Source organism: Penicillium cataractarum (assembly GCF_028827025.1).
Source record: "Penicillium cataractarum strain IBT 29864 chromosome Unknown utg000008l, whole genome shotgun sequence".
NCBI classification, from domain to species: domain Eukaryota; kingdom Fungi; phylum Ascomycota; class Eurotiomycetes; order Eurotiales; family Aspergillaceae; genus Penicillium; species Penicillium cataractarum.
Window position 1 is genome coordinate 3,999,860 of NW_026622744.1, and position 25,865 is coordinate 4,025,724.

Below are 25,865 nucleotides of genomic sequence, written 5' to 3' on the forward strand. Positions count from 1 at the left end.
TTCCTGATCAAGTTGAAGTTTGAGTGATAAAGCATCCGTCGCCAATTGTACTTTGATCAACCCCTCCCACTTCACCGTAAATATCCCTTGTTAAAGGATAAGAAGCTACGACTCTCCATATAGAAGAGCCTGAAATGGGCTTCGTTCCCTGTAGTTCCCTAGAAAGGAAGGTGGCGCTAAAGACCTGATAAACGCGGCAATCGACAAGAGATAAGGAATGTCGCGGGGCTAATATTAGCTCTATGGTTCCACCGTATGGGTCATCGGTCCCCGCGGACTCCGTTGATGTAATTGTGCATGTTCTCGCCACGCCCACGCACTCCTCTTCAAGTTTTTGTCTTTGCATAATACGCCTTTCATTGGCCTTCTCGAATGCCTTGGCCAATGGGCTTACTTAGGTAACAAGCGATCTGCTCTCACAAGGTAGGACTATCTTCTAGTACCAATTGTGCTTTTCAATGAAGAACCCGAGTCTGTTCAAGTTTTTGATCATCATTGTTTACCATAAAACTCTTGCATTCCATTCATGCAATGCCTAAATTGATCCCACGACGGCGCATGATAATCGCTAAACCATATGGCCCGAATAAACGTCCACTCCGGTCATTCCAAAGCTGCTCAAGAAGCGAAGCAGCCTGTAAGCAGTGATTCATGTGGAATCTGTTAGACCTCAGGCTATCTAGAAGTAGCTGTCGTTGTTCAGCTTGCAACATGCAGGAGCCGACGATTATCAGAGGACCCAGAAATATGGTCTCGTAAGGGGATCCAGCAGCCTGCTCTGCGTATAGCATGATGTTATCAATATGCTTCTGTACTCTCGCCAACGTTACAGTGTCGTTTAATGCGTCTGGGGCCATTGCCGTCTCAAGATAGAGCAGAGCAGCCTCCCGGCAGAGATTCAGTGCGGTATCTCGTTGGGGCAGGCATTTTTGATTGGTGGCTGTAGATTCTGGGGGCTTCCATTCGATTATTCGGGCGTAGAGTGCTTGTTGCATCTCTAAGCTCGCCTGTGAAGCGGTTTGCTCTGTGAGACGTCGGGCCGCAAGAACTGCGATGTCAGGCAAAAGTTCGAACAAGCCATGGCTGTCGCCGAAGATAACTCCCCATGTGTCAAAATGGTTCATTGTGCCGAGTATGCCATCGAGGAAGGTGTCGTGAGGCACGGTTCGGCGATTGATAGCTCCGTAGGGGATAATATTGTTACTTAGGATGAGAAAGCGGTATATTTCCAAGACAAATGCAAACAGGCGTCCGTTTTCATTGGTGCTGGATGACAGTGGACCATCTGCTAATCGGAGAATTAGTTGGCGGCTTGCGCGGAGGTGGCTGAACATTGCCCCTTGATCATCTCCAGATAGCGTCTAGACATTCAATTAGCATGTGTTTTGTGGACGCGAGGCCTGGGATCCATGTGATTACCTCAAAGAAGGATAGTATCATCAATGTCAACAACATTCGTAGTGCCTGAGGTACATCCAGTGCCGTCTGTTCGGATATACAACCCCGAATTGTCCTTATCACGACCGAGTAGTGTCTGTATGTCGCCAGAGATACCTCGATCCCAGGGTTGCGGAACTTCATGTGGGCTCCACTAAGCGCCAGCAACGAATGCATGAGCAGGTCATCATTGCAGCATAGAGGCACGAGTAAAGTCACAAACGGGTTGTTTCCATCTGGAGAAAAGGAAGACAGAACGTTGGCCGTTTCAGTTATATAATGTGTAAAGAGAAGGCTTGATGTCCCCGTAAGTGTGGATGCTCTCGTTAGAGACACAAACGAGCCAGTGAGATTCGACCATCGAGCCGATGGGTCGAGCTGATCTGGACTATCTTTACAATCCCGTGACGCAGCTCGGAGTACTGATTTTGGAGGTTTTGAGCTCGTACCAGCAACCGGCCAGGCACATTGTAAGCCGTTACGTGTGCACCCAATGCATTTTGGTTTTCTCTCGTCGCATTTTTTCTTGCGCTGGCGACATGTGAGGCACCCTGTCAAGGAGCGGAACCGGTGTTGTTTCGTGAGGGCTCGGCTCGTCCGGGGTGTCGTGGGCTCCGCGCAGGTGGCAAATGGTGCCAGCATCTTGTCCGCTCCATATGTCACCGGATACGGAGATTTGGGTGACGAGCTAGCTGATACAAGCTGGTCTAGAACACGAGGTTTGATAGAGGCGAAACGGACGAGGTCGGCACGATCTGGACCTGAGGCCTGAGGCATAGTCTTTGTCCTTATCTTATCAATAGCCGCGCTTATCGTTTTATCGCCCATTTCCTTTTTGGGCAACCAGATGACGTTTGTTTAAATAGCGAACCAGAGTATGTGATGGCATTAGCCAATATCACAAAGTTTCCCCCGCATCCCACAGAGCCCTACAGGTATTAATTGGGTGTTCCAGCCCAATAATAGTCAGCCCGGGTAAAGGGGGAAGCAAGAACTTCGGAGCGAGGCAGCACCTGAAACATAGTACCCCACCCGCTATGCAAGAGGGGATACTTCATCTAACTGCAACTCAATCCAATTCTTCTTTTGTGGCACCTTCTTATCTTTAGCCGCGCTACTTACTTCTTAGTGGGGCCCCATGTGGAAAACTAAAGACCAATTCACCCTCTAGGTCAGCGCTAGCGGAACGGGGAACTTATGTATAGATCTGACCACCTGACATTATCCACGAATGGTATGCTACATCTGTTCACAAACAAAGGCCATTATAGATGGTACCGGAAACTTGAAAGACAACAGAATAAGCGGTAAGCAGACAGGTTACTCCATATTGCGATAAGCTTAACCGCTGCCTGTGGTTCAAAAACAAACGTCAGTCAGACTGTTCTTTGGTCGGAGTATCATGCATAGAGTTCCAAATTTTGCGGGTAAAAGGACCCTAAAACACCCCTTATCCAAGTGTAGAAGCTTTTGCCACGGTATCAAGGCTCTGTGTCTGCCCCGACTCTAACTGATTCTGGTAAAAGTTACGCGGTGAAAGCCACAAAGCTGATATCCAGAGCACATGGATTCAGCCGACCTTGCTCACAATGACCGCTGTTCCAACGATTAGTATCTTGCAACTCCTATCTCCGTGATGCCCTAAAAGTGCGGGGAAGCGGAGGATTGAGTTCAAGAGGACATTTACAGCCGGTTCTTTGTATGATAGCAAGACATTCACAGCCAATCGTAGGACGTAAATGCCCAAACCTTGCAGGCAGTTTTCGCCCTCGTTAAACTAGGGTCAAAGATACTGATAGCTCTGCCACTTGCCCCTCTGACTATCGTGTATATAAAGGAAGCCACTGGCAATCCTCTGTATGTCCTCTGTATGGGTTTGTGTGACATCCTTAGTGTGGGAACCAACTTACACTCTCAAACGAAAGTTACTCCTATATCTATATTTTCTATCTGAACTATCCATTATGCTCCCAGAAAGCGAGAAAGACATGAAAATCCGAGAGGTCCAAGACAACCACGAGCGCTTTGAAGTTTCCCACAAAGACGAGGAGGCCGGAGATATCTTGGAAGAAACCGCGGCTGATAATGATGGGATCTTTCCCGACGGTGGTATCCAAGCCTGGCGTACTGCTCTGGGAGGGTTCCTGGCATTCATTGCCAGCATCGGTTACTTGAGTGGTGGATCTGTTTTCCAGAGCTATTTCCAGACCATCATCCTCCCAGACTCCAGCCCATCCGATCTTGCGTGGATCAACAGTGTGCAAATCTGGGGTTGCTTCTTCTTCGGTATCTGGTCTGGTACCCTATCTGATAAACATGGACCAGCTCTGCCGCTCGCACTTGGTACCTTTTTCATGGTTTTTGGCAATATGATGTCCTCTCTCTCAACAAAGTACTATCAGTTTTTGCTCTCCCAGGGTTTCTGTGTGGCACTTGGCATGGGCCTTATATTTACACCAGCCCTGGCCATCCAGTCTCAGTGGTTCTTGAAACGACGTGGATTAGCCGTTGGCTTTGTCATGTCTGGTCAGATGGTCGGAGGTAGGTGTTGATTCAGTCGCCGGGTTATCAAAATCTTATGACTTATTCTCTATTTTATCTCTAGGTATCATATGGCCCGTCCTAGCGAACCGACTCCTCAATTTCGAAGGAGTGTCCTTCGGTTGGACCCTGCGTATCATCGGCTTCGCACAGCTTGGCATCATGTTTGTTGCCACCCTGCTTGTTCAACGTCGATTCCGGTCCAGCGTGGAACACGCGTCTTTGCCCCTGAGACAGTATTTTACTGACGGTCGAACTATGTTGCTCACGTTCGGAATTTTCTTCATGAATCTAGGTCTTTACGTACCATGGGTTAGTTGTACAAGCCAATAAATCCGATGATGTACTGACAGGGTATTCAAGATCTATATCACCCCTTACGCCATGGAACGTGGCGCCTCATCCAGTCTGGGGTTTTACGATGCTGCAATTTTGAATGGTGGCGCGTTCCTGGGCTGTTTTGCCTTGGGTTTGGTAGCTGACTATGGTCTGGGCATCTTCAACTCGGTTGTAGTAGCAACTTTTGCTTGTGGTGCGGTCGCCTTTGCCTGGATCGGTGCACACAACAATGCGGGCGTTATAGTATGGGCGGTGGCATATGGAATCGTCTCGGGTGCGCTCCAGGCAATTTTCTCGCCTTGTGTCTCCGAGTTGGCGCCCACGCCAGAAGTGATTGGCTCTTGGAATGGTAAGGAGCATATATTCTCTTCTTCTTGCACGTCGCTAATATGTCTGTACTATTTCCTGCAGGAATATGTATTACAATATCTTCGTTCGCAGTTCTTGCAACTGGCCCTATTGCAGGAAAGCTGCTTGAGAATACCGGAGGGACGAGTTACTTTCCCATGCAGTTATTTACTGCCATCTCCCTAGCTCTCGCCGGTATGTTGTTTATGGCAACTCGACTTTGTGTTTCTCGGGCTGTTTTTGCTTGAACGAGTTTGATATAGGCTGAGGATGTCCAATGGAGGGTGTTTGATAACATACAATTGCAATGGCTGGTATACTGTACATCTGCTTTCTACCAATACAGATCGGGCTTGACAAACATTGACACTATGTGAAACTTAGAAGAAGAGAGAGAAGTAGTTCGTGCTTACATGCTATCGGCCCTCTCAATTCAAATGTTTCAATACCCCCAGCGGATGAGATGGAAATGCTAATCTCGAGTTAACATGTGGCCAAAAAGACCCGAACTCAATCTCATAGCCCCCCTACATTGGAGCGCGTGGTATGCGGCACTATATCGAGCAAATTAGTCCCATTATCTCTTTTTAGAGTATCCTGACGAAGGCTACAGTTGAGGTATGACAAGTCCACGAGGTACTGGCAACTATCTTTAACAACACCAGGACGAGTGTAACATGCTGACCAGAGACAGAACGTGGCATCAAAGGAAGTCCAAGGCTTAGCAATATACTACAACGTAATTAGAGGTGTTCATGTGTCACTCGACTAAGTTACTCGCCAGTTCTTGACAGCAGTGGCTTGCTGTAGCTACCCATGGAAGTTCGCGGGCTAAGTGGTCTCTATGAAAGATGAGTCGATGATGGTAAGTAGAAATACCCCGGGTATCTGGCCGCTGGTCGAATTGACTCGTGATATCGTGGGATAATCTTCCAACCGACACTCCTTCCTTCTCCTCGCATCTCTCACTCACCACCCTCTTTCCTTCACCCCACGCCGGCTCCCACACAAGGTATCAAAATCCCACGCTCTCTCTCTCTCTCACGCTTGCAAGTACCCCGCTGATAGTTCTCTCAGGAGAAATCACCCCATCTTAATCTTCTTCTCGGTATCTAGTCTGTCCGCTGTAACACCTCCGGCGATAACTGACAACCCTCCCAGATCCCTGAAGGCCGAGAATAATCCAAGATGACTCAAGATTTCTCTGAGCAGCCCACTCTTGACGGTGTTGGAGATGACCACACTCGTGATATGCCTGCTTCTACCAAGGAAGAAGTTAAGATCGATGGTAAAGAGATTGTTGCCGAGGAGAGCGAGATCAGCATCGCCGATGCTGTGATCAAAACTGGCGCCGATGCCGCGCAGCACTTGCTGCCTTTGCGGGATGACTTCGATCCCGTGATTTCCCTTCGCAGTATTGTCCTTGCATCTGCGGTGTCTGGATTTCAGGCAGTGATGAACCAGATCTACAGTGTGAGTTCACACTTCCCTCTCATTTACACGCGGTACTGACTCCGTGCAATAGTTCAAGCCGACTTCCGTCGATATCTCAGGCACATTTATCGTCCTCATCTCGTACTTTTTGGGTAACGCGTGGGCCAAGTTCCTTCCCCGTGGTGACAAATTTGAAACTCGCTGGCGGGAGAAGCATGGCCCGGCTAAGCTTCCGTGGTGGATCTCAGCTCTCAAGGTCATGAACAATGGCCCGTGGAGTCTGAAGGAACACTCTATTTGTGCTATCACGGCTACTTCAGCATCCAACGCTGCGGTGACGTCTAGCGTCTTTGCAGCCCAGAATCTCTTCTACGACATGCCTCTGAGCGCCTTGACGGTGATTCTCAGTACTATCTCAATTGGACTTTTTGGTTATGGGATCTGCGGGATTATGCGGCCTATCGCTGTCTGGCACGTGGAATCTGTGTATTGGAGTACTTGCCAACAGTCAAGACTCTTCAAGGTCTCCATTGGCAAGAAGTGAAGTATTCCAAGCCGCTTCGATTCTTCTGGTATGCCTTCTCCAGCATGACTATCTATGAGTTTCTGCCAGCCTATATCTTTCCATGGCTGAATTCGGTCTCTATCCCGGTAAGTCACCCTGTTGCCACAGTTATGATGGAAAATTACTGATGTAAGAGTTGGTCGTGCCTTGCTGCCCAGAAAGCGACAGGTAGCAAGGCAGCTGTGCTCACAAACCACTTCGGTGGTGCCACAAACAACGAAGGCCTCGGGCTCTTCTCGCTATGCTTGGACTTGCAATTTGTAAGAGGAATGCTTCAACAATCATGAACATGAGGCCCAAGCTAACCAGAATAGATAACAAGTAGTCAGACTTCCATGCCTCTCAAATTCCAATTACACCAAGCTGTGGGGGTCTTCACCTGTTTTATCATCATGCTCGCCATTTACTATGGAAATGGCTGGGGTGCGAAGTCGCAGCCCTTCATGTCTACTGTTTTCCACACAGCTGAAGGGAAAAGATATCCCACAAGCAAACTATTTCCAGGAGGTGTACTCAGCAAATCCGCTCTGGCCAAGTACGGTCTACCCCAGCTCACCGGAATCAATCAATCAATCAATCAATCAACACTCTATTAACCTGTTGCAGCCTAACTAGTGGCGTAATGGCTATGTAGGCGCTCCCTCCGGGCGGAAGCAAGAGTGATCCGAACGCCAGTGCGCGTGAAACAGTAGATACATAGGAAAACGGCGTATTGCCAAGTAAAACAGTCCAAAATTCAGCCCAAAAACAGTACCGAAACGCCGTCAAGGCCCTCATTCCCACGATATATCTCTCATCCCGCCCTCACATTGGCCTGCTGCTTCCTCTGCATTTCCGTCTCTGCCATCCCTCTCCAGCATTCATACTATCCTCCTGCTTCGTTCTCGATTGGTGGCGTTCGTTGTTGTTGGATGTATTCTTCCAAGACCTCTCGGTAGATCTTGGGCTTGGCGTTCCTCCTACCCAGCATCTTCACCACCTATGCCTGCCAGTCTATTCCGGCTCGTTGTTTCGTCGCCTGTTGGTTCTGGTTCAATCTCGACGTGCCGGAACTGTCCCAGAAGGCCTGTTTGAAGCATGAATTCGGCCACGTAGCGGGTGGCCTGCGAGTGCGATACAATTGCATCGTAATCCGTCGAATCCCCAAGATCGGTCATCCGGATCTTGTCAAGGAAGGTCTTCCTCAGATCAGCGTACAACGGGCACTGCATCAAGATGTGTCTCGGTGTCTGAGACCCCTCGCTACAGTAACACTGATCTGATTCGACCGCCTTGATTTTGTATAAGAAGTGGTTCAGTGCGATACGCATCGAACGCATCTGAATTAAAATCGACGTGTGCGGTTTTGACAGTGAGTCGAATAACCGAAGTACCTTCTTGTCTGGCGCTTTGACTAGCCGCTGGTTCGGCTTGCCAGTTCGCTCTTTTGCCCACTCTTGTGCCCATCTCTCTTTGATACGCCGCCGCACTCGACGCTTTGCGGTCGCTGCTAGAAGGACACGACCAGCGGGCCCCTCGGGGTAGGGTTGATCCGCTCCGTTCCCCACACCTCCCGTTGCCGCCAACTTTGCTTCAACGTCAGCGGTCTCATTGCCAGGAACGCCCACGTGTGCGGGGATCCAGCGGATCTCGATGGGAATCTGATCGAACGTGGGCGTTTGCTGTAGCGATCGAAGGGTCTGAACGTGGTCATAAATAGAAGCGAGCACGAACTGGCCTGACGATCGCTTTGGGTTTTGCACCGCTTGGATGGCGGCCTGGCAGTCGGAGAAAACGATGAGCCTTATGTTATTTCGATGTTGGTTGACGAACCTGGCGATAGCCATTTCAATGCCGTTGAGCTCGGCAACGTACACTGTTGATTCCTCGGTGGTTCCAAGGTATCGCCGTTGAAAGATGCCCTCACGCGGGGCAACGGCTGAAGCACCGACCTGGCCCTCGTACCCACTCCCATCTGTGAAGAATAGGATCGTGCGATCCTGCGAGACTGTCGGGGAGCAGTCTAGTGCGGCTTGTTGGATAATCCTGTCATGCGAGGCTCGCGCAACCTCTGCATCTTCGATCACGCATGGGATCCGTGCCTCCCATGGCGCTAGAACACACGCTTTACGCGATTCCCACGTTCCTTGTTGGTTCAAAATACCGTCCTTCTTCCACCTAAGGGCTTCAAGAGGGCTCCATCCCCCTTTCCTGATCTCCTGGGGTGATCGTGGTTGCTGTCGACGTAGACACTCTGGCTGGGCCCACATGGCACCTGTTTGGATTCGTATTGCCGATTCCTGGATAATTTGGTCCATGAGTAGGTGTATTGGTGTTATGAAGAGTTCCACGTTGAGCGCTGCCGCACTAGTCGATTTGAATGCGCCACTGATGAGAATTGCCGCGCGTCGTTGGATCTTGGTGAATTCGTTGATGGTGCGTCGTAGTTCACCGGCCGGCATGGCCCTCGCTGCAGGGCAGTACCATGCTGATACCCCGTAGAGCATCTGGGGCACTACCACCGCTTGGTAGACCTTGCGCATTGCCGATAGCGAGGCACCCCACACTGATCCTGTCATCGCCCGGAGGGCTTCGAGACTGCTGTTGGCCTTGGCGAGTAATTTCTGGCGATGTGTATTAAAATCTAGGTGTTTGTCGAGCCACACGCCTAGGTATTTAGCGGACTGTGTTGGTTGTATCGATAGTTCATCGTTGATTCTAACGGGCAACTGGTCGTTGCCCTGAGGGTGTGCACCGTCGAAGTCGTATATATCGGTAGTATCGTCCTCTTGGTCATTTTCTTGGCTGCTATCGTTTGATCGAGGGTTGGTGAAATGAATAAGCTCGAACTTATCGGGTGCAAATCTTGCTGCGTGGCGTCTAGCCCATAGATTCGCCTTGTTAAGTACTTTCTCTAGTGTTATTGTGTTGTGTAGTACGACTCCGATTCTACTAGGACTGCCACGTCGTCTACCCAGCCAAAGCCGATGGATTGGACACTGCCCGTTCGAAGGCTACAGGCAGTGATTAGTGGCGCATTGAATAGCAGGAATAGGATTGGCGAAATAGGCGATCCTTGTGGTATACCAGTGGCCGTTGGGAAGCTATCTGATATATACCCCGGTAATTTGACGCGTGTGCTCCTGTTGCTAAGGAACGAGGCAATCCATGGTGCAAAGTGGCCTAGCCGGAGTTGTTTTATATTATGAAGAAGCCTTTCGTGCGAGACGTTATCGTAGGCACCTGCCACGTCAAGCAGTATCATCGAGACCTTCTTCCCACGTCCCCACGCTCGGTGCACACGGTCAAGAATCAGCTGGATTGCATGATCCACTGAGATCCCCTTCCTGCCACCAAGGTAGGTCTTCGGCAAGAGCCCGTGCTCTTCAACCGCCCATGCGATGCGTGTGGCAACGATAGATTCAAGGATTTTGCCGAGGGTGTTTAGTAGGGCGACAGGTCGGTATGATTTCGGCTGCCGGAAATCACGCGGGCCTCCTTTGCGTAGCGTGACCGTGATAGAGGCTTGGAAATAGCGAGGATTGTGGCCCGTTCGCATACACGCATCGAAGATTGCTGTCAGAATGGCCACGAAGTGGCTATTGTCTACCAGGATCTTCCATACGCGGTTAGGGATACCATCCTCTCCAGGCGCTTTATCAGGCGGCGCACGCTTAATTGCATCGCGTACTTCTTGCTGGCTAATCGGTGGAAATGCAATCTGGTTCGTTATATCTGAAGAGCCCTCGATATCAGAGAGATCAGCCTGTGGGGGCTGTGGGAAGAACACCTGGCGGAGCAGATCGACCTTCTGTTGATCAGTCTCTGCCAGACCGCCATCGCCCCCTTTGAGGGAAGGGATATTGCTGCTTCCTGACGTCTGATCGCGAGATCTGGCCCATTTCGACACTTTCCACAGACCGCGGGGGCCTTTGTCGATCGTGTCACGTACCCACTGGCGGAAGCCCTGTTTCATTGCCTTCTTAATAGTTTTCCCTTTCGCGTTCCTCGCTAATGTGTATTCCTTCCAGTCTTCATCGTCATGCGTACGCATATACTGTCGGTATTGCCTGCGAGACTCCTTTATCGCTTCCTTGCATTCGGGAGTCCAGCCCTGGCGGGCCCACGTCGACGGGCAGGCCCAGGGGGTTGACTGTTGGGCTGCTTGTTGGACGGTGTTGAGTAGGTCAGCTCACCGGAAGCTTTGCATTCGCGATGTTCATAGCTAATGCTGCGGTACGCTACCCATCTTCTCTATACCCATTCATCGCTTTCATCACAATCTAATAGTACCCCAGATTGGTGCTCTAATTTCTGGGGCAAGGAAGTCAGGCAAGCTTACAAAAGCGCAAAGGAAGGTCGATATGACGACCGGCATCATCAGCATATGGCAGCACACTATAAAGAAACCTCATGGTGGTGGTATGTCTTGGTGCTCATCGGCAGCTTCGTCCTCGGTCTTGTCGTAGTTCTCAGGGAGAATGTCACTCTTCCGGCGTGGGCATATGTGGTGGCTCTGCTAGTAGGAAGTATCATTTCACCTTTTGTGAGTACCTCTTGCTCTACTAGCACAGTCACTTTGCTGATCAAGATTACTATTCTAGAGCACCGTTCTTTTCGCCCGCTATGGCAATGGCATTGCTACCAACAATATTTCCAAAATGATTGCCGGTCTCACCGTCCCGGGACGTCCAGTTGGGAACATGTACTTTGCTGCGTGGTCCCACAATGTGATCCAAAATGCGGTTAATCTATCTAACGATCTGAAACTATGGGAATATCGTAAGTTGGTCCCATTCATTGTGAATTGATTTTTTGGCGATGGTTGACCGATATTTTTCAGTCAAGATTCCCCCTCGGGCCTTGTTTCTGACTCAAATCTATGGCACGATTCTCAGCGGCTTCATCAACTATGCGATCATGATCTCAATCATTGCTGGCAATCGGGCTCTCCTTGCTGAGGGAAACGGCAATTCCTCCTGGAGTGGTGCAACTTTGCAGGCATACAACACCAACGCAGCGTCGTGGGCACTGGCACCTTATCTTTACAAAATCGGCTCAAAGTATGAGATTGTGCCTCTGGGTTTGCTGGTCGGTGCAGGCGTCGTCTCTCCACATCGCCTTTTCTACTACGTAAGTCGATCATACAACTAATGTCCTCCCACTCTTGTCCAACCAAGGCTGACGAACTTGACAACCTTAGTTCATCCCGAAGATCAGCCGTCTCGATATCTCCGAGATCAACATGCCACAGTTTCTTCAATATGCGGGCTACATTCCATACAACCAGAGCCAGACCTGCGTCCTCTTCAGCCAGATCCTCGGCGGATTTTACGTCCAGTGGTACCTCCGGAACTATCGCCCGCGCATCTTCAAGGACTACTCGTATCTTATCACTGGGGCGTTTGACGGTGCTAGTCTGACGGTTCTGTTCATACTTTCCTTTGCGGTATTTGGGGCTGGTGGGCCGTCTCATCCGTTCCCTGCCTGGTGGGGAAATAACATCAAGGGGAACTATGACTGGTGCTCTGTGGCCGATGAGTGATGGCATCGGGAACCTCGCACGTAGTGTTGAACAAGGATACCATGGGAGGAATCAGGCTCCATGGGAGCAGTGAGCAGTTCACATATTATTATTAACCAGTTTTAGTTCAGGGGTTTTCCATAGCGATAGGTGCATTGATTTCATTTTTTAAGATTCCAGGCTAGCGCTATTGCCAATGCAGAGCCAATTTTTATTCCCAGGCCTAGATCCAACGCAAACCCGTATCCCCATTATTCCAGTTTTTTTCGACGAATTCAAAAAGTCGGTTGCTCAAATGGTTAACGTCGAATGTCGAATGCAATACTGTTGCTACTAATGACCGTGTACAGGTACCGTTGCTACCGTTGGGCTCTTCTATACAAGTTAGCAACAGAACTAATTCACCACCAGGGAACCGCAAACCTTTCTGTACTTCCCAAGATAGGGAAACACAATTTCATATGCTCGAAAATTATACGGCTCCCTCCGCAACAGGACTGTTTTGTGTTTACTCGTCCAACCCCTGACACTACCCAGCGGATTCCATCCCGCAATTGCACGCTCCTCCTCCAACTGCAGTATATGACTGACTTGTAGGTTTGCGGGGCTGACTGCCAACGGATCGTGCAGGAGGTCCCCTTCCAGTCTGTATTCTTCCCGCAGAGCGGAGACTTCTTTGTCCACTGCTGTTTGTGTAGGGTCGTACGGGGATTTGTGACGCGCGACTTCGTCGTCGGTGCCGGATTGGCATGTCTCTGCTCTGTCGGGTCGGAGGATTTGGCGGTCGAGGATGGCGATTTCCTCTTGGTTTGGTGTGGTCAGGTTATTGTGTAGGTAGCGTATGTTGTGTTTGGCTTGTAGATAGTAGATAGGTCTGATTGGGACAGCCCGTTTGTTGGCAATGCGCATCATTTTGAAGGACTCTGTTTGAGACTTGGAGGTAGCTTGTATCGTATGATTGTTGAGGGATTGGAGCTTCCTGGGGATTTGAGAGGGTTTTTGGCGCCTGGCGATACTGGCGAATGAAGGACTTATAAAGAAGAGAATGACATCATTATTTTGAATGGCATCACGTGTCATACATGGGAAACTAAATTTACCTAGCTACAAGGTTTATTACATATGACTGCTCCAGCTCTCGTCGGGACTTCTAGATCTTGTCCTCCGTGATTGTCGCCGTATGTGGTGGTAGGCACGCATCACAGCGTCCCTAGCTGAGCTGAAGAGCCGAATGCATCTTTATGGAGGAACAGCATCTCAAGATTCGATATCATGTTACATATCAAGGAACAGACATTCAATTTTACCAAATTAATCACCGTAACTAGCATAACCTTGCGGTGGGCCGGTCAATCCTCGGGTTCAGTGTATTTTAGTTCGCCCTCAACGTTTGCAATATGAGAAGCAAGATCAACCTTGTCTTGGACATAATGTCCGGATGAATCCAAGAGCTCCGAATGAAGAATTGGTTTCCTGTCCGGTCCTTCAGTGCTAAAGGTAACGTTCTTCGCATTCTTGCTGAAGTTCGTTCCACCCCATACAAAGTGGCCTATACGGAGGAGATAATGTTAAGCTCGCGATCGAATCAACTCCATCGAGTGGCACCTTACCATCCTTACTTCCCAAGCATTGGTCAAGGAGAAGGTCACCAGTGATCCCGGAGCCCTCGTCGTTGTTGCATATTGCTATTAAGTGGGTGCCGCCATCATGGAGGGACAGGTGGATATCGCATGCGGTTTTATTGAATGCCATTGTGATGACTTGGAATCAGGAAGAGCTTGATGTAATGGGATTCTACGAGAGGAAGTGAGGGGTCATGTTCATTTTAAGGCTGGGGTGGCAAATTGATTGTTTTGTCTTCTGGGGAATTGTGACAGTAAGTACCCTGGCTCTGAGTACTCTTGTATATGGTAAAAGTATCATCCACCAACTGATGACGCAATGTTACCCGAGAGCTTACAACACTTGCTTGTCCACCACAAACATGATTTTCAGTTTCAGATTTTGACGGAAACTCGATAGAATCGTTCTTTACGACAAGTTCGAGGCAGAGTGGATTGTGAAAGGCTTGTAGACAGGAAAATTAATTTTCCGGGCCCTGCAGTATATGCGCGACACGGCGCAGTGGAGACTGCCTGATCGCTCAGGCAAAAAATAAGGTATCTGCCAACGATCGCGACAAGTCTCAACTAGAGTTGAGTGCCTAGCGGGCTATTATACTTGATTAAAATTTGATAAATCACCGTTTTTGATTCATTGGATGCGAGTTCCACCGTGAGAGTGCAACCATGTTTCCAGTAGGTGTCTCAGTGAACTGGAGCTGGACGTACCTAATGGGTCCCGGCCTTGCTCGATATATATCTCGAACCATACCTTAATCAACAACATGGTTCATGATTAAACCCCAATGGACTACATATCATTCCGGTTGATGGAAATAAGAATAGAATATTGATACTACAGTGAATTCTCCACGGGTTGATTTGATTTTTTTTGATAAAAAAATCTACGGTCGCCTAATCATGAGTGTCGAGGCCCAGTGTCTTTTCTCGTCGGAAACAGTTTTCGAGTGTTTCCAACTGTAAACCGTCTATTAAGAAGTGAAAAAAATTTACAAAAAGATAGCAAACCCTGGTTTCGATCCAGGTACCTTCGGGTTATGAGCCCGACGCGCTTCCTATGCGCCAGCTTGCTTGTTGTTGGAGAATTGTGGACTTTTTGGCATTACAATGGGTCTAAAAACTCCAGTTGTGAGTCACACTGGAGCCGAAATGCTCGCTACGCTTCTTTTGGACTAGCGGCACAACGCGTCTTTCCGCGTCGGGATTAGACTGCGCGCGACTTCTACAGTACAGTTGAAACCGATTTTGTTGCAAAATACTTTATGGACGTAAAAATAATCATGATCCTCATGAGTATGGGAAAACAGAAATATCTTTCAGTTACGTGCGAGGCATGGTGGTCGGTATTGGCTGCCGAGGACAGAATTGGTCCTATACTTAACTCGGACAGGCTCGTGTATCAGGGAGCTCTTAATGTTGATATTCTCTGCAGATTGATTGGAGTCAAATCGATTCTGTCTACTTTTCACGATCTAATGAATTTTGAATTCGCTATTTGAAGTTACAGTACTGTACATCCTTTACTAATTCTTTCATTTAATTCGTGGTTTTGAGAAAAAATGGCTTTTTCCGTCGCCGGTCGGGAAATTCGTGCGTCAATAAAATGCGAGCCTTGCATAGAACTATAGATGTTGTGTCACCGAAGATCATAATTATGCAGTTCTTAAGACTGGAATACTCGCACGATCGTGGGCACAAAAATCCTCGTTCTTAGTACTCCTGCATTTCGCCATTGCACATACGTCATGATCACCCGTAGCTTCTTTATGGCGACAGCTTTGTCGTGTGCTACATATGCACTTGTCGAGGTCAAGGTAAATGTCTCAAGTTAAGGACTCGCCTACAGAGCAGATCACTGATACTATTTTTTCAACAGCCTGCTGTGCTCTTTTCACAGGAGCCATGCCAAGGCAAATCACTCGACATCAAGCCGGACAATCAATGTGTTCTGCTTCCTCTTGACTTGTATGATGACTCGCGCATAATTTGCCGGGAGATTGACCGATAAAATTTTGATAACAGGAGAAAAAACATCAATGGTGCTGAATTGCTGACAGACGTCGTATGCAACTTCTACACGTGAGTTCTCGGTATATGAGCCTCGGAATTGAAAGCCTTACTGATTATTTATGAAGTGATGATAAATGTCAAGAGCCACTCTATATCGGGATGGAGGATCCCGGTACTTGCAGTTTCAGTGACCCCAACGTGGATATTGCAAACAAGACCGTGAGCGTTCAATGCTACGATAGTAACTCGATTTACGATCAGCCGGAGGGCCTTTTGACTGTCCAGGCAAGAAATTGTCCCCGAATAAATGCGAATCTTCTTTTTACCAGAATCTTGTTCAGCATTTGTTATAGATTCTGACCTGTAAATCATGACCGTAATATTCAGTTCATGGCCGTGGCTGGATTGATGGTGGTGGTGGTTGTAGTAGGAGGAGAAAAAGTTTGGGAGTCTATCCTGCTTCTTTTAAAATTGAAACTAGGAGGAAGTAGAGATGGTGAACATTTTGAAGGTATGAAAGAAATTCCTAAGTCTTAGAAACTGTATTTATAGATCGTATGTTGACCCCGTAGTGCTAATGTCAAGTTGTCTTTTACGAGGGGTAAAGGAAGAGTTACGGGGACTTGGATGTGTAAAAGAGCATGTAAGAATAGCAGCACAGTCTGTATTTCAACATCTCTTTTCTCGAAAATGTAAAGATCCACTTCAATTTGATTTGGCGTATCACACAGCGACCGAAGAGAGTCAACTAGCCGCTAAGGTGTTGCAAGCGGGGATCCAATCATTCCCTTGATCAACCTTGGTCAAGGTTAGATGCTCTGGGTACGTTCAGCACGGTATAGATATTGTTTGTTCTCTGTTGCGGGACGCCAATCGGTTCCACCCAGACAGACATGACTCTACCTTCACACCCAGCAGCAATGATATGATATTCTTCCCAGTTGAAGGGTCGTGGCTGGCTGATCTGCTTGCCCTTGTGCCAGTAGGTCACCAACCTCTCATCCGGGTAAACGTCCAACTGGCGGCTCTCATAGGCTGTAATGATGGCTTCCAAACTAGGAACTATATTCCCGCGATCTCTTTCCAAAGCAAAGCGTTGTTTAGCTCGCTCAAGTTCTTCAATTTGTAGAAGAGTTTGCCACTTGAGACCAGGGTATCTTGCCTTCAGTTCCCTAGAAAATGGCGGATTAGCAGGACACAAATAGCAGTGTTCTGTAAGTTAAAGACAAGACCTACATCTTGTCCGCAAGCTGCTTTTCATAATGTGCAAGTTTTTCCCGAGCATGTTCCGGCATGTTGTTCTCCACCATTTGCTTGCGATATCGCTCGATCCGGGCTTCATGCTTGCTACGGAGGCAAGTTAGCGACTCTCAATAATGGTCAATTTTACGATTTTCATACCTCAGATCTTGGTTTAGATCAGTTGCTGACCAACCTCGAGGGTATGGTGTCCCACTTTCATGCCAAATTTCCGGCCATCGTGGTCGCGGTTCGTGAGGGGATAACTCAAATACTCCAACGTAGGAGACATCTAGGTCGAGATCTGACATTCTGAAGGGCTTCTGGGGCTCTGGATAAGATTCTGGCTCACTTTCGGTAGCGTTAGCCGAGACTTCTCCGCTGGATGCACTCTGCATGTTCGCAGCTGGGCTGGGTTTTGGAGCCGGTTCCTTCCTAGCGGGGGCCATCTTGAAGTTGTCTCCCTCGAGTTGATAAGGAAAGAAGTAATGGAAGGAGTCAGAAGGAGTAAGTGTTGATCGCGTGATGGAATAGTTGAGTTGGTGTTGAGTTGGAGTTGGAGTTGGAGGTGAGAAGGTGGATAAGAAGATTAATGAGTTGAAGGAAGCATGCTGAATAAAAAGGGTTGGAAGTCCCCTACGGAACACAAACAGCCTTAGCAGGTAAGCTAAGCAGTTATGTGAAGGAATTTTCCGTCACCCTAGTAGATTGCTTTTCATAAGTGTTTAGGGGAACTTACCCGCTCGCACAGTCAGTGCGGCTCTTCAAGATGTACCAACCGACTGAAGTCAATAAGTGAACATGCCGTCTAGAATAACAATATCTGTCGGATATACAAGAGGATTTAACCCGTATACGGTTTATTGACAACAGTTAATTTAGGCATTCAATCCTCTACAGTAGAGCTAGGCGATACGAACAACAAGTGTGGAGGATATGTAGCTCGTTTTGGCGTATCGCTCGATTTGGTGGAAGTAAGTCATACGCTTTTTATTTAATTAGACGTGCGCACCCTTCTCGACCATGGAGCAGACCCAGATTGGAAATTTCCCGATAGGCACGCGGTCATATTCAACGCAATACCACATCCGGAGATTTTTGAACTGCTGCTCGATCAGGGCGCTGATCCGTACGTCACAGCGATGAATGGCAGTTGGAATCTCGTTTCCAGAGTACTTAGATTTGGAAAACTAGGTCTTTGGAGATATTGTTACAGCGCGGTGTGCCTTTGCAGGTTCTGGATAATGATGCGTTTGATACTGTGTTGACCGATGGTCGAATTTGTGTTGGCCAACAGTCAGAGTGCTGAGCCTGAGAGTACTGAAGTCGGAAGGGCTTTATTTACCGCCGTGACCCACGCGGACTTGGCATTGGTGGATGTCCTCTTTGACAAAGGTCTTGTGAGAAATTTATGCACAATCCAGGAACCCATAGATCCAAGCGATACCTGGGATACGCCAATCGATAGAAGCATTCTCGGAAAAGTCAATTCACCAACCGGAGACGCTGATGCGGTCGCTGCCACAATGAACTTGTTGCTACGACATGGCATCAAAATGGATTCTGGGAATTTATCTACCTGTCTGGACACAGCGGAAGTAGGTGAAGGCGAAGACAGACCTTCGGTGCCACGACCAAACCTCCAACTCTTGCTCGATCGAGGGGCAGATCCGTTTTGCGATGGTGGACCCGAGCGGGTCGAGAATCTTCTAGTGCCTTTGGTCACAGAATGTGCCAAGGAAGAGCTGCAACTTATTCTCAACCGGATCGATTATTCCAATATATCATTCGAGGAATTAGAACGAATTGTGGCCCGTGTGGAGAGACGGGGTAAAAAGTGCGATGATCTGGACCTTTTGCCGCGTCTTCATCGAGCTTGCTGCCGGAAGAAGTACCGGCAAATCATGCCATCATCGTGTGTTGTTTAGTTAGCAAATATTCCCATCAGAAACGACAGTTGAATTCCAGTGTTGGTGGTGTTTCTAAAGGCAATCTAGGACGGATCATACTTTAGCATCGTAGCTTGAGTTGTGAGAATGGGCTGGAATGTCCTAGTTGGTACGGCTCTAGAGGATCGGTTTACTTTCCATTAAAATACCCAACGTATTCAGAATGGACCCTGGAGGGGGTTTCCACTCTAATCTGGCCACTCTAATCTGGGTCTTGATTAGTACTGAAGTAAACCGGATAAAACTGGACTCTCTCCATTTAACGAGTGCTCGCGTGACCCATTCAGTTTGGCCAGTCTACTTCAATAGACCCTATTTTTCTCACAACAATTGATCAATTGGATCAATAGCACCACAGAATGAATGAGATATCTCCATATCCCGTATTCGACGTCATATATCGTGAGTCACAGTGGTTTGTTGAATTCGCATGTGATAGGCGCCATTCCCGTATAGTTCTAGCTCGGGACCGCGCTTTTCCCCATATTTGGTTGAGACTAGCAGTTGCTCAACAAGTATCATATAGGTTGGATCATGACAGATGAAAATATAAATCGCATGTGATATTAATATATACTATCCCAACAATTATTCTGTGCTCTCGCACAGGAATGATGATGGTTGAATGTAAGGAGTATAAGGTGGTGAAATGTACGCGGGGGCTCTTATCTCTTATCAACAGAGCCTCGATCGATCTGCCATTTGCATGATACGCTCTGCTCTGCATGGCTTTACTAGAGATAAGTTTGTAGCTTACGGAGATCAGTTTCACATTCAGAAGATAAAATCCTAAATTATTACTAGCTTTGAATTGCTCTCTTCACTATGACTCTTATAGAAATGCCAAGATCGGTCCTTGCATACTCCACAAAATTCTTCGAAAATCCGGCCGAATCTGGTCGACCAATCGGGTTTAGCGTCCAACGCGCTTTTCCCTCACCGCCTTTCATTTTCTCTTTTTTTTTCTGCCCGCCGCCAATTTTGTTCTTTCCCTCCCCCTCCACCAACTGCATTTGCAGCCTGGTCGGGAGCTCACGTCAAAATGAAGTACGTTCTGGTCTCGGGTGGTAAGTTTTGAATGTCCTGTCCAGTTTTGATTCCGTGAAATATGAGCTAATGGATGTTTCTTCCTTTAGGTGTCATCTCCGGTGTTGGCAAGGGCATTATTGCCTCGAGCACCGGATTGCTCCTCAAATCCGCCGGTCTCACGGTCACTAGCATCAAGGTTCGTGAACGACTCTCCGTTTGATCCGATCGACAACATTACTCGATATTTCCGATCACCCCAGTTATACACCTCCCTTGCTAAAACGACGTGTATAGTGTGACCCTTACATCAACATCGATGCTGGTACTATGTCGCCAATCGAGTCAGTTTCTGCGCGCCCCGAGTATCCAGACCCAATTACTGATTGATCAGGCACGGAGAGGTTTATGTGACGGACGATGGTGGTGAAATGGATCTGGATCTCGGCAACTACGAGCGCTATCTTTTGACCACCCTCACTCGCGATCACAACATTACTGTGAGTTACCACGAATCGATACCGAAGCAATGCTTTCATTTCGGGGATAGCGTGGCTAATTGGTTTCATTTGGGTATAGACTGGCAAGATCTACCAGCAAGTGATCGAGCGCGAGCGTGTTGGTCGCTATCTTGGCAAGACCGTCCAGGTTGTGCCCCACATTACCAACGCCATCCAGGACTGGATCGAGCGCGTTGCCAAGATCCCCGTTGACGAGTCTGGCCGGGAGCCCGATGTCTGCATTATCGAGCTGGGTGGTACTGTTGGAGACATTGAGAGCGCTCCCTTCATTCACGCCATCAGCCAGCTCCAACGCCGGGCTGGCAAGGGCAACTTTGCTCAGATCCACGTGTCTTATGTCCCCGTCATTCACGACGAGCAGAAGACCAAGCCCACTCAGAGGGCAATTAGCGATGTTCGTAGCGCGGGCCTGAATCCGGACCTGATCGCTTGTCGCTGCGAGCTGCCTCTGGAGGATGGCACCGTCCAGAAGATCGCCAACATGTGCTCCATGGATACCAAGCAGGTTATTGCCGTGCACAACGTCTCGACTACCTATCACGTGCCTATGCTTCTTGAGAAACAGAAGCTTATTGGCACCCTTGGAGAGCTGCTGGATCTCCCGTCTATCAAGCGGGAGCCCCAAATTGTCGAGCAGGGCAAGCTGATGTGGAAGGACTGGGTTGACCTTGCCCGTGGCCAGGACTACCCCCACGATACGGTGTCCATCGCCCTTGTGGGCAAGTACACTGCTCTCAAGGACGCGTACATTAGTGTGTCCAAGGCTTTGGAGCACGCCGCCATGTACTGTCATAAGAAGCTGGAGTTGATCTGGGTTGATGCAGGCCATCTGGAAGATGAGGCCTTTGAGACCAACCCGGCCGAGTTCCACAAGGCTTGGCACGCTGTTTGCACTGCTGATGGTCTGCTTGTCCCTGGTGGTTTCGGTACCCGTAACACCACCGGTATGATCAAGGCGATTACCTGGGCGCGTACCAAGAAGCGTCCCTTCCTGGGTGTTTGCCTTGGTATGCAGCTTGCTGTGATCGAGTTTGCTCGCAATGTGATGAACATGGAAGACTGCGGAAGTGAGGAGCTTCACCCCGAGGCTAAGAACCACGCCATCATTTACATGCCGGAGGTAGGTGTTCCCGTTGAATTGGTCTTAGATGGACTCGCGCTGACAATATTTACAGGTTGATAAGGATAAGATGGGCGGTACCATGCGTCTTGGAAAACATCCATCAATCTTCCAAGATGGCACCGAGTGGTCTCGCCTCCGCGCCTTGTATGGCCCCAATGTCTCCCAGATCTCAGAGCGCCACCGTCACCGTTACGAAGTCAACCCTGAGATGGTCGACAACATCGAGAAGGCCGGTCTGACATTCGTCGGCAAGGACGACAAGGGCGAGCGTATGGAGATTGTTGAGATCCGCGATCACCCCTGGTTCGTGGGTGTGCAATTCCACCCCGAATATCTCAGCCGAGTCCTGGCACCTAGCCGTGCCTTCCTGGGCTTCTTCGCTGCCGCTGCCGGCTGCCTCGATGAGGTGACTGATTCTATTAACAAGGGTCTCCGGAGTATCCCCAACAAGCAGCAATAAAGGAGGGACGGTGCGGAGTAGATGAAGCGAAGCGAGACGGATGGATGGGTCGTATGGGAAGGCCAGACCAGACCGTAAATCTGCATTCATGTTTTACAATTTAACCAATCATGTTTATCACTTGGGTTAGAAAATAGATAACGTGGTGATACTACCACTGGACCAAAAATAGAAGAATAATATTATAACATAAACCTCTCTACCCGCATACGCACCTCGTAGGCTAAAAACCATCATTGGAAATACTAACAGCACCACGAGCCGAAGATTAGATTACCAGGCAATTGTACTCGGCCACGCGGTTTATGCATGAGGAAGGTCTTAGTAAGGCTATCAGAAGCTAGACTTGAGTGAAGTTTGCCAGCACGCCCACGGAGGCTCTCAAATATCGAAATGACTGTAATCAGTTTGAATTGCTTACTACACGTCAGCATCTAATAAGTAAGACTATAAAGAGTAGACGCACCAATCAGCCATGTAAAGCGTTTTCCCAATGGCATTATCGACCTCTATGATATCACTATGTACCACCAAGACTCCAAACATACAAGAACAATGTCATATCTCATAAATCATATCAAATCTTCCCGTCATATCAAGCATTATATCCCCCCTCACCCACACCCCCATCCTCCTTCTCATACAAAATCTCCGGCTCAACCTCCCTCCTCAACAAAAACCTCTTCACAAAATACCCAATCTGCCTCAACCCATACTTAACATGAAACCTTGTCGGCACCGAAAAAACCTGATCCAACTCCTCAAGCGTCTTCCCCTTCGTCTCCGGCATAAAAAGCAACACCAACCACCACCCCACAATACACCACCCCGCATACCACGCAAACGCCCCCTGCGCCGTAAACGCATTCCGCAACGACGGCCACGTCACGCCGAGCACGAAATTGAAGAACCACGTCGTCGCCGTCGCGAGCGCCATCCCGTACGACCGGACGTACAGCGGGTATGCTTCTGCGGAGTAGGTGAAGGGCACGGGGCCTTCGCCGGGCGAGTAGACGACGCCAAAGATGTAGGTTCCTAGCGCGATGCAGGCTGTGCGCGCTGTGTGGTGGGACTCCGGGATCCAGAAGCTGAAGCCTGTGAAGAACATTGAGAGGGACATTAGCGGGAATGTTGTTAGGAGGAGGTTGCGGCGGCCGAAGGTGTCGATTGTGTAGATTGCTGGGATGGCAAAGAGCCAGTTTATTACGCCCCAGCCGAGGGAGGCGGCGAGGGCGGCGGCCGGTGCGAAGTTTGCTTCCTGGGTGTTGTTAGGATGGTTTTGTATAAGACCGGTCTGGGGATGGGAGACGTACTAGGAAGATCTCGCTGGAGTAGTATGCGATGACGTTCACGCCGCAGAACTTGTGGGTATTAGTAGATGTCAATGAAAATAGAGCTGTACAGCTCCGTCTCTCCGCGAAACTTCTCACCTGCTGCATAAACATGACAATCGTTGACGCAATCATAGCCCTCCGATTCCTCGGCACAGTAACAAGTTCCAGAATCTTATTCTGCCCAAGCTTCATCGCATTCTCCGCTTCCAACAGGGTATGCATATAATACAGATCCCGCGCAGCCTGAATCTTATGATACCGCAGCGTGCAAATACTCTGATAAGCCCGATAATACTGCTTCTTACTCATATACCAGCGCGGCGACTCGGGACAAAAGAAAACGAAACAACAAACCACGAGCGCAGGAAACATCGCCGACGCCATCATCAACCTCCAATTCAGCCCCACAATCCCCGGCGTATCAGCCACCTGGTAGAAAATCAAGTCCGCCGCGTACCCAAGCATAATCCCGAAGGCGGTCCAGGTCTGCCATTGCATGATTAGCGCGCCGCGGATGGCCGGGGGACTCGTTTCTGCGGCGTAGATGGGGACTGTTGCTGATTTGGGGCCGATGCCGAATCCCAGCGCGAACCGGGCGATGAACATGGACCAGTGGGCTGAGACGAAGCCTTGCCAGAGACAGGCTATTGCGCTGAAGCAGCATGTTAGGAAGATTGTGCCTCGGCGCCCGAACCAGTGGTTGAACGGGACGGTGAGCCAGCAGCCGATGAAGGCGCAGCAGAGGTAGGGCGCGGAATTGATGAGGCCGACTAGCCAGGTATCGCGGGATTGAGTGCCGGCGATGCCGAATTGGTATTTGTACCAGATTTGGGCGCCGTTGACGACTGTTTCGTCTGTTGGGGTCGCGCAATTGTTAGAGATGCTGCGGAAGGACGGAGGGAATTCGTGACCTGAAGGGTGGAAACTTACCCATGCCCTGTACTGCGGCGCTGAGCGAGCAAAGCGCAATAACGGCGTACATCGTCCAAGGCTGGGACCAGCGATGCTCGAATTCCCGTCGTAGAATATCCTTCTCCTCACTCTTCAATCCAGCTACAGTATCATATCGCTCCGGCGCTTGAGCCAGTACGGCGCCGAGTTCGAAAGCTCGGATATCCTCGTCATCGCCGATTTCATGTGTAAGCGCAAAGTTGCGACCCTGCCTGCGTAGCTCGGCATGGCTAAACCCCGCTAGCGGATTCGAGAGTTTCGCATTGAGATTGCGCCGTGCGCGTTCGGCGGCCGTTAGTGTTAATCGCTGGGGAATGAATTTGTCGCGGGGTGGTGAGTTGGCGATGTGTTCGTCTTGTTCGAATAGGCCTCTATCGAGTTTATCGGGGATCGGTTTGGGTGTGGATATTGACATGGTGGGCACCGCTTCTCCGGAGCTAAGAAAGTCCCATTTGGCGGGGTTGGTTCTGATCGAGGGAGACGCTCCGAGTTCGTGTTTGTTGTTTCTTTGAGGATGACAGAGAAGACGAGGTGAGAAGGTGAGAAGAGAGAGAGTCCAACAAAGCAATGCAGGCTAGCAAACGCATGACAGTGGGAATGACCGATCGCAGCGAGTTTGCTCATCTTGCGGTGGAGGTGCACGGTGGATCACATCCCGTCCATCATCATAGCGGGCCTTTTCCGATTAACCGTGTGCCAGGGTAGAGTCGTTAGACTGGGGGTTGGGGCCTGAAATGAGCCCTTTTTTCTTTTCTTCTTCCGGGTGATTGGATGATGGAGTCTTAGGAGTTGCCCGAAGGGTCAATAGTAAGCAGACGGTCGCCCCGTTGAAAGAAGCGGGCTGAATTGTCGTCGTATTTCCATTCGGGGCAAAGGCGATCCGCGCGGGGAGGCTGAGTGGCTGGTTGAGTGTAGTGCAGGGCGCAGCTCGAGTGTTGGCACTTGGCAGACTGCGGAATTTGAATTGGCAGTTTATTGGGCAGAGTACGGTGTGAGTAGATTGACTAATTGGTTATAAGACTCGACAAGACTCGGGCGACTCAACTAGGTAGACTTGATCAAAATTGCTGGTCTCGTGTGACGTTTTCCCCCGAAATTCAAAATTGCCCCGGACTGAGCCTCGTGGGGGCTAACTCTATTCCGATCAACGTGATCTTCAGTTAAAGTTCCGGGAGCCCAGAGATCGATGCATATTTGGACCCTTGATTTTATTTTATTTTATGTATGCGAAGTGATTAATCATCTGTTTAGTTAGTCTTGCTGGACTTTCCACTCAACATCGGGCTTGGGTGATCTACAAGTATTTGCCTACGTAATTCTCTTAAGCATCCTCAAAGTTCCGCTCCTAATGATTTTGCAAGGTACACTCTTATACAGTTAGTCGCTTTTAGTTTGCCCAGGGACTATAATTCCAGACTGCTGGTTTTCTGGAGAAAGAAGCTGTAAAGCGTGACCGGTCACTA

General features: G+C 49.2%; 8 protein-coding genes across 8 annotated transcripts; 3 read left to right on the forward strand and 5 right to left on the reverse strand.

The window, feature by feature from the left end:
- Positions 1-524: 524 nt before the first annotated feature.
- Positions 525-2,265, reverse strand: N7496_010521 (Zn(II)2Cys6 transcription factor; the record flags this gene model as incomplete). The annotated part of the gene is made up of 2 exons (XM_056703434.1): positions 525-1,361; positions 1,555-2,265. The coding sequence occupies 2 exons, from the start codon at positions 2,263-2,265 to the stop codon at positions 525-527; spliced, it is 1,548 nt and encodes a 515-aa protein (XP_056552434.1).
- Positions 2,266-3,401: 1,136 nt separating this feature from the next.
- N7496_010522 (monocarboxylate transporter) lies at positions 3,402-4,913 on the forward strand (the record flags this gene model as incomplete). Its single annotated transcript, XM_056703435.1, has 4 exons — positions 3,402-3,978; positions 4,043-4,290; positions 4,342-4,666; positions 4,729-4,913. The coding sequence occupies 4 exons, from the start codon at positions 3,402-3,404 to the stop codon at positions 4,911-4,913; spliced, it is 1,335 nt and encodes a 444-aa protein (XP_056552435.1).
- Positions 4,914-5,853: 940 nt separating this feature from the next.
- Positions 5,854-12,188, forward strand: N7496_010523 (OPT family oligopeptide transporter; the record flags this gene model as incomplete). Its single annotated transcript, XM_056703436.1, is given in 9 exon segments — positions 5,854-6,138; positions 6,191-6,496; positions 6,508-6,750; positions 6,799-6,924; positions 6,979-7,171; positions 10,942-11,189; positions 11,248-11,425; positions 11,487-11,776; positions 11,847-12,188. The coding sequence occupies 9 exon segments, from the start codon at positions 5,854-5,856 to the stop codon at positions 12,186-12,188; spliced, it is 2,211 nt and encodes a 736-aa protein (XP_056552436.1).
- A 375-nt stretch (positions 12,189-12,563) lies between these two features.
- On the reverse strand, positions 12,564-13,079 carry N7496_010524 (uncharacterized protein; the record flags this gene model as incomplete). The annotated part of the gene is made up of 1 exon (XM_056703437.1): positions 12,564-13,079. One exon carries the CDS (start codon positions 13,077-13,079, stop codon positions 12,564-12,566), a length of 516 nt encoding a protein of 171 aa, XP_056552437.1.
- Positions 13,080-13,516: 437 nt separating this feature from the next.
- On the reverse strand, positions 13,517-13,919 carry N7496_010525 (CVNH domain-containing protein; the record flags this gene model as incomplete). Its single annotated transcript, XM_056703438.1, has 2 exons — positions 13,517-13,716; positions 13,778-13,919. 2 exons carry the CDS (start codon positions 13,917-13,919, stop codon positions 13,517-13,519), a joined length of 342 nt encoding a protein of 113 aa, XP_056552438.1.
- A 2,673-nt stretch (positions 13,920-16,592) lies between these two features.
- Positions 16,593-17,487, reverse strand: N7496_010526 (uncharacterized protein; the record flags this gene model as incomplete). Its single annotated transcript, XM_056703439.1, has 3 exons — positions 16,593-16,971; positions 17,036-17,146; positions 17,201-17,487. 3 exons carry the CDS (start codon positions 17,485-17,487, stop codon positions 16,593-16,595), a joined length of 777 nt encoding a protein of 258 aa, XP_056552439.1.
- Positions 17,488-19,961: 2,474 nt separating this feature from the next.
- Positions 19,962-22,117, forward strand: N7496_010527 (putative CTP synthase; the record flags this gene model as incomplete). The annotated part of the gene is made up of 6 exons (XM_056703440.1): positions 19,962-20,054; positions 20,124-20,212; positions 20,311-20,357; positions 20,408-20,513; positions 20,593-21,654; positions 21,710-22,117. Exons 1-6 carry the CDS (start codon positions 20,030-20,032, stop codon positions 22,115-22,117), a joined length of 1,737 nt encoding a protein of 578 aa, XP_056552440.1. The 5' UTR covers positions 19,962-20,029.
- Positions 22,118-22,712: 595 nt separating this feature from the next.
- Positions 22,713-24,868, reverse strand: N7496_010528 (uncharacterized protein; the record flags this gene model as incomplete). The annotated part of the gene is made up of 4 exons (XM_056703441.1): positions 22,713-23,375; positions 23,431-23,478; positions 23,548-24,305; positions 24,382-24,868. Coding segments are annotated over 4 exons (1,956 nt in total), but the record flags the coding sequence as incomplete, so codon positions are not given.
- Positions 24,869-25,865: the final 997 nt, after the last annotated feature.